We start from the raw sequence: 16,017 nt of genomic DNA, 5'->3' as shown, positions 1-16,017 counted from the left end.
GTAGGACAAGTATGTTCCATCTCATCCCATATACCAAACAGTACCTATAAGAACTAGGTGGGTAGAAGCACTCATGTTCTACATACAACACACTAACTGAAAACTTAACGGATTTTTAACGCAAGCACCACATTGATGTGTGGTGAACAAACTCAAAGACCAATTATATTGATTTTAATTGTTCAGAACCAAACTGAGGAGTTATAACAATCTAAATGATCAATTTAGCTAAAAAGCCTTAGCTTAATTTTTTTTGGGTCAAAAGGTAATTTTAGTACCAACACCAAAACAATACACACAAAAGGCCCAAACGCACCGATGCTCCCCATAACGAAGCACAAAAACCTTCGCCCACCATTGTTGCCAGTCATCAGACCATCCAGATTCTCAAAGTTAAAGACAAATAGGCTGCACCATCCTTCACGGACCACCAACACGAACGCCACCAAGAAACAAAGGAAGCCCGCCGGAAGAGAGATCCGATGAGCAACATCACAACAAAGGCGCACACTAGAAAGAACCAACAAAGGTCAACAATGGTGGTAATGTGAAGACCCAAGCCAAAGCTCTATAGTCTACACTCCCTCTTGTTTAAATGCGAAAAGTCGCAAGAAAGGGTAGGCGAATTAGATTGAGAATCTGTGGAAAAATAATGAAGCCAAATGGTGAAGATGGTAGAGAAAAAGGACGATCTGCCCATGGAGCTCAAGATGGTGGAATCACCTACAAGAAAAGGGGTAGATCGGAGAAACTGGGTTGGGCTTATTGAAAAAGACAATATGGGAAAGGAAAAAAAAATAGTAGAAATATAAGGGCCTGTTTGGTATCCTATTTCAAATTTTTATCATTTCTCAAAACATTTTTAAAACATCTTTGAAAACAATTTTCTTTAAGACTCAAAAACTTGATTGGTTTGCGATTTAAAATTTTTAAATCTTACGACTTAAACTAGACAAATAGATCTAAAAAGAGGGGGTCATAGGAGAGGGAGATAGATGAGAGAGGAGAAAATAAAGAAAAGACGATTGAAGGAAAGAGAATAAAAGAGAGGATCAAATGAGATAGAGAGGAAGATGAATGAGAGAGAATCGAAAGAATGAAGAGAGCGGATTGGAGGAGAGACGAAAAAGGTAAAAAAAAAAAAAGGAGAGAGAAAGAAGAAGAGAGAGTGAGGGAGGGAAAAGAAATATGTGAGTTTAAGTTTAAAAATTCTAAAAACTTACTTTTTATGTTTTTAGATAATAAAATATATTTTTGTGTTAGTGAGTTTAGTTTTTGAAAATAATCATACCAAACAAATTTTTAAAATATATTACTTGAAAATTGTTTTTGAATTTAAAAAGTTAAATTTAAGTAGAGTACCAAACAATCGCTAAAGAACTGCAACCGCCTCTAGCCAATCGCAGGGCCGACAACAACGCAGGACATCTGAAATGAAAACTAGAGCTCACACTTAGCTTAATTAGACATCCACATGCTCTATAAGATTTCGGGTTACTCAAGCCTATTTCACAAGATAAAATTACAAAGTTTAGCATTATATCTCACAATTGGTTGCTAAACTTTTTACACGTATCAAATTAGACTTAACACTAACGTCTGTTTCAAAAGTTAAAAGGATTATTAATTTAGTGAAATACATTATTTAATTTAGTCGATTTTTGGTTTGAATGGACAATGGTGTCACTTAGGCTAAGGCATGTGTAAAATATTTAAATATTTTTTTTTATCAAAGATTTTATTGGTGAAAACCACTAAGGTAGAATTGTCCATAGAAGGTAGACTGATCTAAATTAAACTAATTGCAGTATGATCTAAAACCAAACCAACATTTATCGATTTTGGTTTGGTTAATTTAAACGATTCGGCCAGTTTTTTGCTCAACTTTAATTTGAATGGCTCATTTTTGGCTGATATAGTTTGAATTTGACTTAATTTGAGCTCGTTCGGACCCTTTTATAAGTGAAAGGAGGTGAGCTTAAACAAAATGTTAGATTTTTTTCCTAAACGAGCCAATCTTGAGCTTTGAGTAAACTTGATGATCGTATTTTTTTATTTAAAATATGTTATGACTTGTTATTAGATTTTAAATAGGTCACCTGTTTTTCACTACAAGTACTTTAGTTTTTTTTTACAATTATAATGTATTATTTTTTTTAAAAAAAAAGAAGAGATGAGTTGAGCTAATAATTTTGTCACGAGTTTACGTCTTTAGGGATCAAAAAGATTCACAGAGATATTTTAATATCTCTATTTTATTTTTTACAATTATAATGCTTCGACTATGTTTATTTTTGGTTTGAAAAGTAAATTTCGTTACTTTGAAAGAAGGTTACATGCCAGCACATAAGAAGATAAAATAATCTAAATACATTAGGAGAAACAGATACATAAAAATCAAATCCAATTAAATAAGCAAAAGTTAAAACTTACATCCCTAATCTATGGCCGCATAAAACAGCATCTGCTACCGCTAGTGCCAAAAATGTCTTACCAGCGGCTACCTCGACTATATGTTATTTTGTTAAGCAACTTGTCTACGTATCAATCGGTTACAAATTATTCACTCGCATCAAAGGAGAGACCGCGGCCACGAGCCAAAGAAGCGCGTGAGGCGTCGCTCATTATTTTTGAAAATTAATTATTTCTCCTTCAGCGATGTGAAGGTTGTCTTTGTCCCTCTCTCTCTAAACAACTCGCTCGCGCTCTGCAAATCCTCTCGCTAATTCTCTCTCTCTCTCTCTACATCCCGATTGAAAGAACACGGCAGAGAAGATCAAACCCCCAAATTTCAGTCAATCTCTCTCTCTCTCTCTCTCTCTCTTTTCATTTGGATCCCCGTAGGCTCTAGGTCCTCCGTTCGAGAATACCTTAGTTTTTGGAAGATCTAGATAAAAATATTTAAAAATAGAACCCTAGGCCTGTCGTCCCGTTCGATGCTTATTCCGGAGCCGTTTCACCCAGCTTTTTAGGATGTTTTGATGAATTTTTCTTGAAATTTACACGATACTCGAGTTTTGATTTTCAGAAAAAGTTGATCATACTTGTATGCATGTGTGCTTTGGTGTTTGGATTGGACAAATTTTGATTAGGGAGAGTTTTGGGTGGGTTTTTGAAATATTTGGTGTATTGGGTATTTTGCTGTAGATTGAGCTGGATGGACCAGAGAATGGATTTTCTTTGTTTTTAGGGTTCTAGTGGTAGTACCGTAGTGGGTTAGACTTTTTTTTGCTGATTTTGTATTGCCGGGGAGTTTCGAAATTCGATTTTTGGATATGGTAATATATGATGGGTGAGCTGGGGTTACTGATTTTCTTGCTCTGAATTGTATAACTTTCTGTATCGAATTGACTCTTCGGGTTAGAATTGGTGTACCAGTTCGGCGAATAATGGATTATTGAATTAAAGCTTTCTGTGGAGGTAGGAAGTTCTTGTGTTGATTTGGAATGCTGCTATGGTTTCTGGGCTTTGCCATTTGAGCTTGGTGTAGTGACTATTGAATTGAAGAGTGGTTGTTTTCTTATGGTTGAGAGGTTACGTTGATTAGGTCGTAGTTCAGATATACTGTTTGCATCGGGTTTTTTCAAAATGAGCTTAGAGAACGAAGAACCACGCTCACCAGATCATCTTACCGAAACGAATCACGAAATGCAAAAGTAATAGATTTGTTTTTGGCATTTTTGCTTTTACTAGTAGATATAGTTTCTGTTGTGTATATATATTCATGCATATTTCATTGCTTTGCTATTGGTGAACTGTAACAAATCTCTTCCTCCAATGACCCAGGAAGTCGAAAATATCATATACGAGAGAATTCCTACTGTCGTTTAGTGAATTAGATACTTGCAAGAAACTACCAAGTGGGTTCGACCAGTCAATATTAAGGTTAGATTCCTATTTGAATGGTCTGATTGTTGTATTTATAGCTTCTGTCGCAGAAGGTAGTTCGATTTAGATGGCTGTTTTTACTCATCTACCATGTTAGGCCTTGTTCATTATGTTTGATATTTTCCTTTTTGTTTCCCTTTTCAAATCAGTGAATTCGAGGATGCTTTCAAAGATCGACAGAGAACTAGTGGTTTGTCAGCTCATAGTTTCAGGCGAAACGAGTATGGTCCATCTCCACCTACTAGAGGGGATGTAGCTGGTTATTCACGGCCAATCCATGGAAGGTGGGAAAGTCGTTCAACTGGACGGAGTGACAAGGATAATGACTCGCAATCTGATAAGGATTCTGGTGAGGTTTTAGTTAATCATATTGATATGGTTTTCTCTGTACAAAGGCACATGTAGTTGAATATGCATATTTTAGAAAAAAGCTTCATATGATTGTTAGTTCCTGTTGTAGAGGCTGGCAGCAATCTTTATTGGGATTCCAGTAGAGTCTTCCATAAGTAAGTACTAAGTAGGACTTTCGCCCTTCATCTTCTTTGCATCTATTGGATTTGCAGTTATTTGACAGAAGAAACTTATGAATTGTTTAGCCTTTACCCAGACCTCCAGCCACTCTCTCATCGTTGACCAAACAATGGAAATTACATTTCAATTTTCCAAAGGACTGGGCTAAGATTGGTTATGCTTAACAGTTAACATTAGCAGGAGGAAAAGATATATTGATTGGGTGACATGAAAGTAGTTAGGGATTGTGAGGGATGTCCAGATTATGCTTTTGCGGATGTCAGATTATGCTTTTAGGGATGTCCAAATTATGCTGTTTAGGAAAGCCCTTGAAGTTTAATCTGAGACTTACTTTGTGACAAGCGGATATTTGTTCTGAGGATATTGAAGGATCGACCATTAAAAAGCATTGATTGGCATATAGAATTAGAATTGGTGACTGGTGCCCGTGCAGGTGATTGTTAAAATCCTACCATTGTTCATTTCCTGTCTTGAAACTATCAAGAAATTAATTTCTGATTGAAATACTTTTTGTCCTCATTCTATGTTAGGCTCATTTCTGTGACAATATTATCTTAATTCCAACCCTGCTGTACTGTCTCTGTAGATAAACTAATCTCGGACGTATTGTACTTTCTGTCCTGTTCAATATCAGATTCAGGAAGGCATTTTGGGAACCAGTCTCGGCGGCCATGGCAGGTTCCTGAGCATGATGGACTACTCGGAAGTGGTTCCTTTCCTAGACCGGCTGGGTTTACTGCAGGGGTATCAGCACCAAAAGTTCGACCTAACGAACCATACCAGTTGAATAGAACCAATGAGCCATACCACCCTCCCCGTCCTTACAAGGTATACCTTGATCTTAGTTGTGGCATTGACATGTTTATGTAAACAATTTTCTGAAGCTTAATGCCTGCAGTAGTGGGTTTAAGTATCCACCACCTTTAAATGGAGCAGCATAATTTTATTCTCTTTTTCTTTTTGATAAGATATTTTCTGTATCTCAAAGAATAGTATAATGTGAATATAAAGCATCCTAATTATATCTTTCCTCTTATCTTATAACTTGTAGGCAGCACCTCACTCGCGGAGGGATACTGAATCATTTGATGATGAAACGTTTGGTTCTTCTGAGTTGACAAGTGAGGAAAGAGCAGAAGAGGAAAGAAAGAGAAGAGGTACTTGAGAAAGTGATTTTTACTTTTTCTTTCTATCATTTATTTTTCTTTCATTTGTATCTAGTTTGGTTCAGTATAGTTCTGCTCAGTTAAATCCAAGTTTGAAATTTGTTGGATTTCCTCCCAGCATCATTTGAATTGATGAGGAAAGAACAGCAAAAAGCACTTCAAGAGCAGAAGCTGAAGCCAGAGAAGAATAAAGGTGATTTTGACTTTGCCACACTGGTGGATGATTCCAAAGATGGGAGGAGACATAGAAGCAGTGAAGTAGAGGAGCGTCTCATACCCCAAGCTTCAAGTACTGATTCTGAAAAATCTAGTTTACTCTTGCAAACTGCTGCACCCAGACCTCTTGTACCCCCAGGTTTTGCTACCACCGTTTTGGAGAGAAATCTTGGACCAAAATCCTTGAGTCATTCCCATGAAGTTGAGGTAACCATATTTCATTTCCCTAATCGTTGATGAAGATGCTGAATTCAAGGATTATAATTATTGAAACTCCTAATTTATTGAATTAAAATGATAACAATCTTGCTTGAAGTGCTTAGACATTATGTTTGCAGAAGGCTGGTTTTTAGTGTGAAGAAATTTGTATTCACTTGTTTGTGATGTTGGGTTAATAATTGAAACTTTGTCAATGTTTTGTGATTCGGTTTTTCTGATCTGTGCACCATATAGTTTACGCTGCTACCAAAGTACCATGTAGTAGTGCCAACCCAAGCTTGAATCTTCCTCTATCATTTGCTTTCTGCTATTAATAGAATATATCTTTTGTGCTTTTTGATAGGTTGGGAATTTTGAACTTGAGGAAAATATCTTACATGCCAAAAGTAAACCTGTTTTAAGTGGGACTTTGGATAACCAAGTGGAGAAACAATCAACTGAACAAATGATCTTGAGCAAGCAACAACATGGAAGTGCAAGTACTCATGCCTCAGTTGATAGCCTGAGTGAGAAGAATCGAAATCCGTCACCACCTCAAGGTGCCTTGAATAAGATAATTGGCATTGAGAGTCAACTCTATAACATAGCTAATACATCACAAGCTCTAGAAGCCTCCAGAAATAGTGAAGTAATTGGCCTCAATACTGAGAAGGTGATGGGGACTACGATTGTTGGTGAATCCAATCAAGGTCCTTCTGCGTCGATACTGGAAAAGTTCTTTACCAATGCTGTAGCATTAAATGTAGTTGGCTCCTCTAATATCACTGAGGTAACTGTGGCGTCCAATGTCTTTCTTTTCCTATATACAGGTTTTCGATAAGTTCTTGCAAAGGTTATTACTCAGGACAGTTCAAGTTCCCCAAGGTCTTGGTTCATTCTAAATTTTATAATGATACAGTTATAAAGTGACCGAATTCCCGTCCCAGAATCTATCTTGGCTTCTTGCATCTGTGCAAGCATATGGCTTGGTATTACTATATGCTAAGACCTGCTGATAGTGTCCATTAAAATTACACTTTAGCAAAATAAGTTTTACATTTTGGCGTTCTATCTTGTGGTCCAATGTCAGTGTGAAAACAAATGTCTTTGCTTCAGCTTTAATCTGAAGCACCCATCTGCATATTTCCCCCTAAAATCACTTTTAACTGCAATTCATGGTTTATATGTTTCAAATGTGTGTTTTTCTTCTCATTATGAAAAAAAGTCATTAGCTTGAATTATGAATCTCATTTATTTCTTTTGTGCTTCTACAGCATCAAGATTTTAAAGATGATGAGACACAGAGCTCTGACACTACCCATTCTTCCAAGTTTGCTCGTTGGTTTCATGAAGGTCTGCAGCTGTTGATATCTTGGAGTTAAAAGTTTAAAGTGCTTTCCAACTTAAATTGTTTGTATTTGGAACTGGAAATGTACATTCAAATTTTAAATGGTTCTATCTTACTGCAGAAAGGAAACCTAGTGATGATTTCTCATCTGGAAGGCAAAATGACTTACTTTCATTGATCGTTGGTGGTGAAAAAGGTGGATCCAACATTTCTGATGGGAAGATACTTGATCACAGTTTTCCTAGTTTTTCTTCTCAAACCTCTGAACCTGCAGACAGGGTTATGAAATCAGATGTAGTATCTCCTACAGTTGGTAACTCTGAGGATTTTTCCAAAAGTATTAAACCAGAGGCAGTTTCGACAGTCCTTACATGTGAAGACCTTGAACAATCGATTCTGTCTGGTATTAGTGAAAATGTTCTGACCTTGCAGCCCCCTGTTCAAAAGTGGAGTCCTCCTGGGGCTGGTGGAAAGCCTGAGCAGCTGAAAGCTAATGTTGATAATAATGCATCCCATCACCTACTTTCACTGTTGCATAAGGGAACAAGTGTGAGTGATATGGAACCATCCTATAATCAAGAAACAACGTATTCTGAAAAATTACATGACACTGAAGGAGCAACTATTGGCACCGCAATTCACAGTTCAAAAAAGGAAATTGCTGAAAATGTTTCTATTGCAGGGAAGAACCTGACCCTTGAAACACTGTTTGGAACTGATTTTATGAAAGAGTTGCAAACAGTTGGAGCGCCAGTTTCTGTTAAGAGGGGCCCAATGGGGTCTGCAAGAGTAGATCCTATGGAGCCTCATGGGGTGCCTTTTCCTGTGACAGATAGCAGTCTAATTCCTCCTGCAATTCAAATTGGACACAACTCAACTAGTCATAGTAGTAGTGACTCAACAGCAAATAGGAGGAAGCAAACAAAATCAGATACGATCGAAGAGCCGTGGCTAGGTCTCAATAATCCTCATATTGAAGTAGGTTCATCACAGGTTCGAACCGACTTGGGTTCTAAGATTGGGGTTTTTGAGGGGCATCCTGATTTTCGACTTCCTGAGGAGGATAGCTTGATTGCAGCCAGCGAACCGTTGAACATACAAAGTTCTATGTCTTCTCGAAGTCAAATGAAAAGCAAATTGTTCTCCTCCCCAAACACCCATGTGGACATTGTTGAAAAGTTGGCAGCTATGAATTCTGGCTTTAAAGATGAAAGAAGAATGGGAAGCCAAGAAGTTCCTCCTCCTTTTCTTCGTGGTCCTTATGATGTGACAGAGCCTGATATTCCATATCAGAACCTTAATGTGCAACCATCTTCTCAACAGCTCCATCATCCTCATTGAATCATGTGGGTCCCCCATTCCACCCTTTAGACTCTCGTCCTGGCAACATCAACTCTCAGATTAATTTTATGGGGCGAGAAGGCATTATGCGAAGCGATCCTCCACCAAATCATCAATTTCAATCAAATATGCTTCGTCCACCTTTCTATCATCCCAACACTGGTCAATCTGGGTTTGATGCTCACACCCATCACCCTATGATGCAACAGATGCATATGCAAGGCAACTTTCCTCCGCCTCACCTGCTACAAGGATTATCCAGTTCTCCACCCCAGCCTCCTCATCCCAATCGTGGTGCACCTCCACCTGCTCATCCAAACAGTCAGGCTTTTATGCAAGAATTGAACCCAATGCAAGGTTTCCCTTTTGGTCCCCGGCAGCCCAACTTTGGTGGTCATGGAATGCCATTGCCCGGTAAGGCACTTCTCTGTGCATCTGTTGTTAATGACTTTGGTTGATTTCACTGTGTCTGCATGATATTCTGTTTTTTATGCGTTCATGTAGTGGCTTCTCGCACCTTTACTTTTTTTTTTTCCTAGCAATAACTCGAGTGATTAAATCTCCAAAGTTGTTGCCGGCAATATTTGGCGCTCTTTGATATTCAACTTTCTTGAACTTCCAAAAATTGCTTGATTTCTTTCTTTCTATCTTTCTTTCTTTCTTTCTTACTTTTGAGTCTCTGTAGTTTAACATCGAATTGACATCTTCTACCTTAAAAATTTGGCTGATCTTTATGTTGTAATGTTGGAAATTTCATGTGGTATACTGACTTCCTTTTAATTCAGCTGCTGACGTTGCCGGTGGAAGCAACCACCATCCAGAGGCACTCCAAAGGCTCATTGAGATGGAACAAAGGTCAAACCCGAAACAGATTCACCAGTTTGCTGGTAGCGGACACAATCAAGGGACGTACGGACACAAACTGGACATGGGTTTCGGGTATAGGTAGGTCGCTCGGATGTCTCGAAACTCGGTGTATTTTCAATGTATTCAGATTTCAGAGTCCTCTTGGATGATATGTGCAACTCAACGGACGGGCGATGTGTTTGATATTGCTTCTTTGAAATGGATGTGTTGAGGGTAGGTGGTGTAATTAATGGATTTTTCTTGACCCTTTGTTTCTCATGTTCTTATTTGATTTCTGAAAGCCACAAGGAAGAGCACAAAGGTTGACATATGCCACTCAACACGAATTGAATAAAGAAAATAAATAAATTTCTGGGCAGGCTAAATTGTTGTAGATTGTAAAAGCGCTTTACGAAAAAGCACCTTCAAGAAGCACTTAAAGAAAATTTATCTAACACGTTTATAATACTAGCAGAAGTGCTGCTTGCTTACACAAAACAACGTTCATCTCGTCAGAAAGCGAAATAATCTAAGTTCAGACTGCATCAATAGCACATACACAAAATATAAATGAATGAGGATCCTCTCCGGGATCTCACAAAGTGAGTATCTCGAAAATTCTCTAATCACATTCGTTTATCGTATATTGTGTGATCAAAAATCATTGTAAATCTTTATATTTAAAATTAAATATAAACAGTACATGACGAAAACTGACCACAAGATGTATGATAAACGTATATGATTAGAGGATTTCCAAAATCCTCATAAAGAGGATTCGGAGAGGATCCTCATTCGATATACATGGCCCTTTATTGAGCTGTAAACAGGCAGACTTAACCGGAGAAGGCTCAACGTCGAACAGACTAGAGGTAAGAACTTTCTGCAGAATGTTCACTGTTTAAGACCGAGACGGGGAGACCACATACAGTAGCAGGTTTCTCTTGTTTGTCACCGTTTTGAGGTCCTACTTTTATTCCAGTTACGTAAAAACCAAAAACAATTATTACAACGGCATACAGTCCACAGTCAACGATAATCCCCCCGAAATTCTATACAAGACGGCCTTCGGAAGGACGTTGGAGTTGACTGTATCATCCCACATTCCTTCACGACGAAACTCAAAGGTATGGTATGCACACAAAACTGGGTTTGGTCCTCACAAGCTACATGTATTCAAAACCGCGTATTCTACATATGTACAAAGCCACTCTGCACGATAACTGTTGGTGAACTTGGTCGTGTTCAACGCTCCGCCCTGAAATCCACAGTTAAGAGTCAGCAACGGCTAGATATTCGCTGTAAATATTTAGGAGTTGAGAAGTCCCATTTTACCTTCGTCTCTCAAGCAGATAGGATGGCATTCTCTGATTTACCAATGCGAGAGAAGTTGCAATTGCCGTCCGATTTAGTTTTGTTGGAGCCGACAGCATATGATGTAATTAGCTTTCTCTGTGTATATAAAGAGAACCGTTGAAATGCAAATAACATCATCATATAATTTAGTCAGAGCTGAGCTAGCACAAAGCTAGAAACGACACAAATACCGAAGAGTGAAAGGCACGACCTGTCCTAGAAGGCTCACAGACACAAGCAAGGCTTAGAGAGATTTATTCGAAGTTAAAAACTAAAGAACTTTTCAGATAGAAAGAGCACGCATTCTTAAAACTTCTCGTAACAGTCACCGCTGCCAATGATGAGAGGGGATACAACAGAACAGCTCAATTGCAAAGAAAGCATCAAGGTCCAGCATATTGTTAGATCGGCAATCAATAAATTTCAAATTAATAACTACAGAACTTTAGTGCACAAGACATTCTTCAACAACTGCTTCGTCTCTCATCAGAGACATATCTGGTCCTCACACTCCGGAGCTCCATTAATAAGTAGTCAATTATTACCTTAATGAGAGAGACCGTTAGGTGTCTTAATTCAAAAATGAAATTTCAGTTTATCACTGCCAAACACAAGGTGTGAACATTATGTTCCTAAGATATTGGCAAAGTTTTGAACCGTCAAGATAGAAATTTATAATATTGATTCTTTGTGCAAACAATTAGACTAAGGCACCCATACTGCAGTCAAGAAAGACATGCTGAAGTTGAGAAGGTGAACACTTACATGATCCTGAAACTCGGGACTTGTCAAATTAATGGAGAGGTTCTGCATCAGCAAAAGTGCCTGGGAAGAACCAAATAGAACCCTTCAGTAAACTTAGCAGTAAGAGCAAGACACTTCTGGTAAATTCACGGGGATATAATTCTGAACCCTTTTGATGATATGAATGGCCAAATAAATAAATAAAAAAGAAGGTTACAAACAGTCAAAATTGACTTACTGTTTCGAAATTTATGGGGTCCAATTGTCTCAGTCTCTCCAAATGACCAACTGCACTGGGGTCAAATACACTTCCGATAAATTTATACACCTGAGCAAAATCTGGCAAAACTGCAAATACAAGAACTACAGTTAATACCAACAGAACTTAAAAAAATGTCATAAACGCATATAAACATTGCAATACCGAGGAGAATCTACATGCAATTATAAGTTGCATGCAAGCAACATCTTCAACTCCTAAGGAGGAGATCATAGACCAGTATACAGTACCGGGCATCTAAAAGCATCCCATGGACAACAGAGAGCTACTACGGTGATGGCACATAGATTATCCTCCATCCTTTATGGTGTTATAGGAAAAAAAAAAAAAAAAAAAAAAAAACCCAAAATTTGCCAAACTATATGAAGAAGGTCAAGGAGATAATGTAGAACTCAAGGGCTAGACTTCAATATCACCTCCTTAAGCAGCTCTTATGATTTTAACATGATAAGAAGATCATAACTCAAGCACATGAAGGGAGGCATTAAAAATATGAGAGAGAATTTTACCTCTGTGTGGCTGGCCAGGATCTACTCGATCAACTGTCTCACTCACTTTCCAATTTGTTGGGTTGCTTTCATTGCTACTACTATAGCAAGAGTTATGTGTAACAGTTGGCCCAGATAACCTTCCTTCGTCTAAGAAAAAGCATAATAAAAAATATCAAAAATTGTATTTTAACAAGATAGGGAAAACAACTTATTATTATGGTCAAATTGATCAAGATTAAATCACTAAGGCAGGCAGAAAAATATGAAACCTTTAATTGTTTGCGACATGTTGACTGGTGGCACAGAGTTATAACTCCAAGAAGATAAAGTTGTAGCGTTAACTGGAGTTCCAAGCACAAATGAGGAATCTGGCTGGTAAACATATCCATGTTCAAGCAAGTGAGATGAGGACTGAAACGGCCCAGCTACTTGAGATACAACTGCAGCTGCCAGAGATTACCTTATGAACAAGAATTCTATGATAACCATAAGAAGCATTGACAAGAAAACAATGGTTGACTATGCTGACCACTTTTTGGAGCCTTTTGTGGGTATGGATGAGTCGCTTTCCTCTTTGGCCGAGGTGGAGGTACATGTTCACTTGTCCCTTTCTTCTGAACCTTCAAAAAGTACTTCTGTGCATGACTTCGTATCTGAAAGGAATATCATTTGCCATGAGTACAATGAAAACATGACACATACGCATTGAAATGGAGCAAAAAGAAATAAGACAAGATGAAGCAGATACAGGGCTTACTAAGAAAAGATTTCTCAGATGGTATTTAAATTCTATAAGGAAAGAAGCATAAACCCTGCAGGGGCATGTATTTCTCTGTCACCTTGTCCAAGATGTTCACTTCATTCATTTTAATTATTTTTTCGATAACATGAAACTATGCTTGAAAAAGTGAGATCGGAATACATACACATGACTAGAGGATGTTGTTTTATATGTAATCTGAAAATTTGTGAACATAAAAATTCTCCATATCAGGTCACTATCCACAAATTCAAAGGACAGTCAGGTTCTCTATCTTCAATCAACCAAAAAGCAACAAAAAGAAATTTACAGAACCTACAAAAATGATAGAGATTCTTCTAAGTACCCACAAGAAATTACTTACAAGTTACAATTCCTTCACCATATACTTAAAGACAACCAAAACCATCTAACATCACTCTCCAAGTAATTATATAAATATTAAAGCAAAAAAATAAAAAATAAGCATATTATATTCATCCTACATTTTTGTTTTTTGCTATCTGCAAATACATTATAAATTTGACTATAATAAGTAGTCACCTGGATAACCGTTTTTGAGCCAATAAATGCTTCAATCTTCTTCCAGTCACGATCAAACCTGAGTTAACCCAAGCGAACAAACATAAGAATACTTAAACGTGGAGGAACAACGCATGTGAATTAAACCCGCAAAGCTTACATCTACATACACTAACACAAACATATATATTGAGTTAAAAATACCAGATACCTCACGTAGTCTTAAGAAGCATTAATACATCTTGACCATGAAAGGAAGAGAAACTAAATAGATAAAACAGCTTATCAAGACATTCCAATCAAAACTACTAAAGCATGGCCTTCTACTCAACAAATCTGAAAGAAAAAAAGAATTAAAAATTACGAACGTCTGTCCTATATTAGTACAACCTGATACCTCTCCTTTATCATATTTTTATTGGATACCAAACTATGTAATGAGTACCTAAAAAAACCTATTAACAAAAATTTGATATCGAGAACAAAATCTAATAGTAAATCCCAAATTGGGATTTAGAAATCATCAAATTCAGAGATTATCAACTTGCATAACATAAATATTCCACCATTTGGATGAACTAATCCAAACAACTAGATCAACTTGGACGAGATTTGCATTTTGAATACATCCTAGTGTCTAAAACAACACTCTTTGACAATACAAAGTCTCATTTACTTACTCGAACGCCTGTTATCTCGCCCACTAACACAAGCCCGAAAAGGCTCATCCTTGGGACAAAATTTTAGCTCCAACTTAGTAAAACTAATCTAATTAGCACAAATTCACTAATAAAATCCATCAAATTATCTAAAATTACTGGTAGAAAAAATCCCAAAACCGAAGGACCTTCAATAAGCTCCAATTCTCTACTTGGTTAATAGGAAATGCAATAATCCATTACAGAACAAAAATCACCATCTCAATTCCAAATCTTCGTTTATGCAAACTGAAAGAAAAGCTTTTCCATTTAATTTTTATTTTCAAAACAATTAAAAAAGAAGCAGCCTTTTCATCTATTTTCCACACCCTGTCCCCAATTTTCCCCGCAACCAAACAGAAACCAAAGAAACAATACTAATAACACAAAATTGAACTCCTTACAGCTGAAGAGCTTCGAGAAACTTGTCGTGCTCCTGCTCCGTCCAGCTCTCTCTCGACTTGGTAATCGTATACGGCTTCCGGATTTTCTTGCTCTGATCATCCGCCGACATCGACGCGGCGTTTGCGGGCGCGGACGAAGACGTGCAGGCAGCAGTCGTACTGGTCGCCGCCGTAGCTGAAGCGGCACCAGTTGTCGGCGGCGGCATAGGATTGAGACCCGGAAGGCCCATATTGGTAATCATGGGATCGAATAAGTAGAAACCTTGAGCTGGGTTTGGATTCAGAGACAGCATAAGCTATAAGCTAAAAGCTGAAAGCTCAAATTATCAAATCCAAGTACCGAACGCTATCAAGTTTGCAAATAAACCACAGAAAAGTGAAAATTTTCTTTGAATTTTCTGGTGATCTTTGGTGGTTTGGTTTGCCCTTTAATTTGGGTTTTAGCTTTTGGGAGGAAATGAAGTGTGGCCTAGAAATGTAGCCGCCCTTGGGCCATTTTGGTCCTATATTTACTTATACCGCTATTTATAATGTTACTAGCTTCCCAGCATGCGTTTTATCGTACGAACTTAATATTTTTTGAAAAAATTTGAAATAGGTCTAATTTTATAAGTCATTTTTTGAAATAGGTTTAATATTTAGTGATTTTTTATTTTTGAAATAAGTTTAATTTTTAATTACTTTGGACTCATATCAAAAAATCTCTTTTATGTACGGTACGCTTCGCGATTTTTTATGTCAATAAGTTACTAAAAACTAAAAGATTAAGCAAATATGGGTTTAGCAAAGTTGAAGTGAACACCACCCGTTAAAACCTTCGGTCATATTTTTTTTTATAAATCAAAGTATAATTATTCTATCATTTGTAAATGTAAATATTAAAAAATAATTAGTATTTATCAATTAACGTTCTTGAGTTTGTTTTAAATATAAAGTAAAATAACTTTGTTTTATTAATATACGTGTTTTAATAAGATTATTTTTTAAATGATATTAATTTTCTTATTATTTTTTGCGCACTTCTCATTCTTGTAATTTTGAGTAATTAACATAAAAAAAATGTAAAACCAAAGTACTAAAATCACTACCTTCAAATTTGAAAAAAAAAAAAAAAAAAAAACAACTCCATTGAAATAATGAGTTATGGTAGCAATTGATCATCTATCACAGTGATTGAGAGAAGTAGTCCTTTACACTACGGCGTGAATTAAAATTCTATCGAGTCTCT

General features: G+C 37.1%; 2 protein-coding genes across 3 annotated transcripts; one reads left to right on the top strand and one right to left on the bottom strand.

Moving 5' to 3' along the window:
• Positions 1-2,676: 2,676 nt before the first annotated feature.
• Positions 2,677-9,799, top strand: LOC103941336. The gene is given in 11 exon segments (XM_009351524.3): positions 2,677-3,656; positions 3,787-3,885; positions 4,038-4,237; positions 5,054-5,247; positions 5,471-5,576; positions 5,704-6,008; positions 6,364-6,789; positions 7,274-7,352; positions 7,469-8,671; positions 8,674-9,102; positions 9,474-9,799. Coding segments are annotated over 11 exon segments (3,273 nt in total). The 5' UTR covers positions 2,677-3,588; the 3' UTR covers positions 9,638-9,799.
• Positions 9,800-10,401: 602 nt separating this feature from the next.
• LOC103941335 (protein REVEILLE 3) lies at positions 10,402-15,292 on the bottom strand. Of its 2 annotated transcripts, none has more exons than XM_048566140.1 (9): positions 14,790-15,292; positions 13,709-13,766; positions 12,935-13,058; positions 12,675-12,845; positions 12,424-12,552; positions 11,873-11,982; positions 11,656-11,715; positions 10,870-10,986; positions 10,402-10,792 (listed from the first exon to the last, which is right to left on the bottom strand). In XM_048566140.1, the coding sequence occupies exons 1-8, from the start codon at positions 15,080-15,082 to the stop codon at positions 10,879-10,881; spliced, it is 1,053 nt and encodes a 350-aa protein (XP_048422097.1). In that variant the 5' UTR covers positions 15,083-15,292; the 3' UTR covers positions 10,402-10,792; positions 10,870-10,878. The 2 variants fall into 2 exon arrangements, with proteins under 2 accessions (XP_048422097.1, XP_048422096.1); XM_048566139.1 differs by having other exon boundaries at positions 12,675-12,851; positions 14,790-15,291.
• Positions 15,293-16,017: the final 725 nt, after the last annotated feature.

The sequence above is a fragment of a genome, unplaced genomic scaffold (genome assembly GCF_019419815.1).
Source record: "Pyrus x bretschneideri cultivar Hongxiangsu unplaced genomic scaffold, Pyrus_bretschneideri_v1 Contig40, whole genome shotgun sequence".
Classification (NCBI taxonomy): Eukaryota; Viridiplantae; Streptophyta; class Magnoliopsida; order Rosales; family Rosaceae; genus Pyrus; species Pyrus x bretschneideri.
The sequence above is the reverse complement of the archived record's forward strand: the minus strand, read 5'-3'. Positions and strand labels throughout refer to the sequence as shown.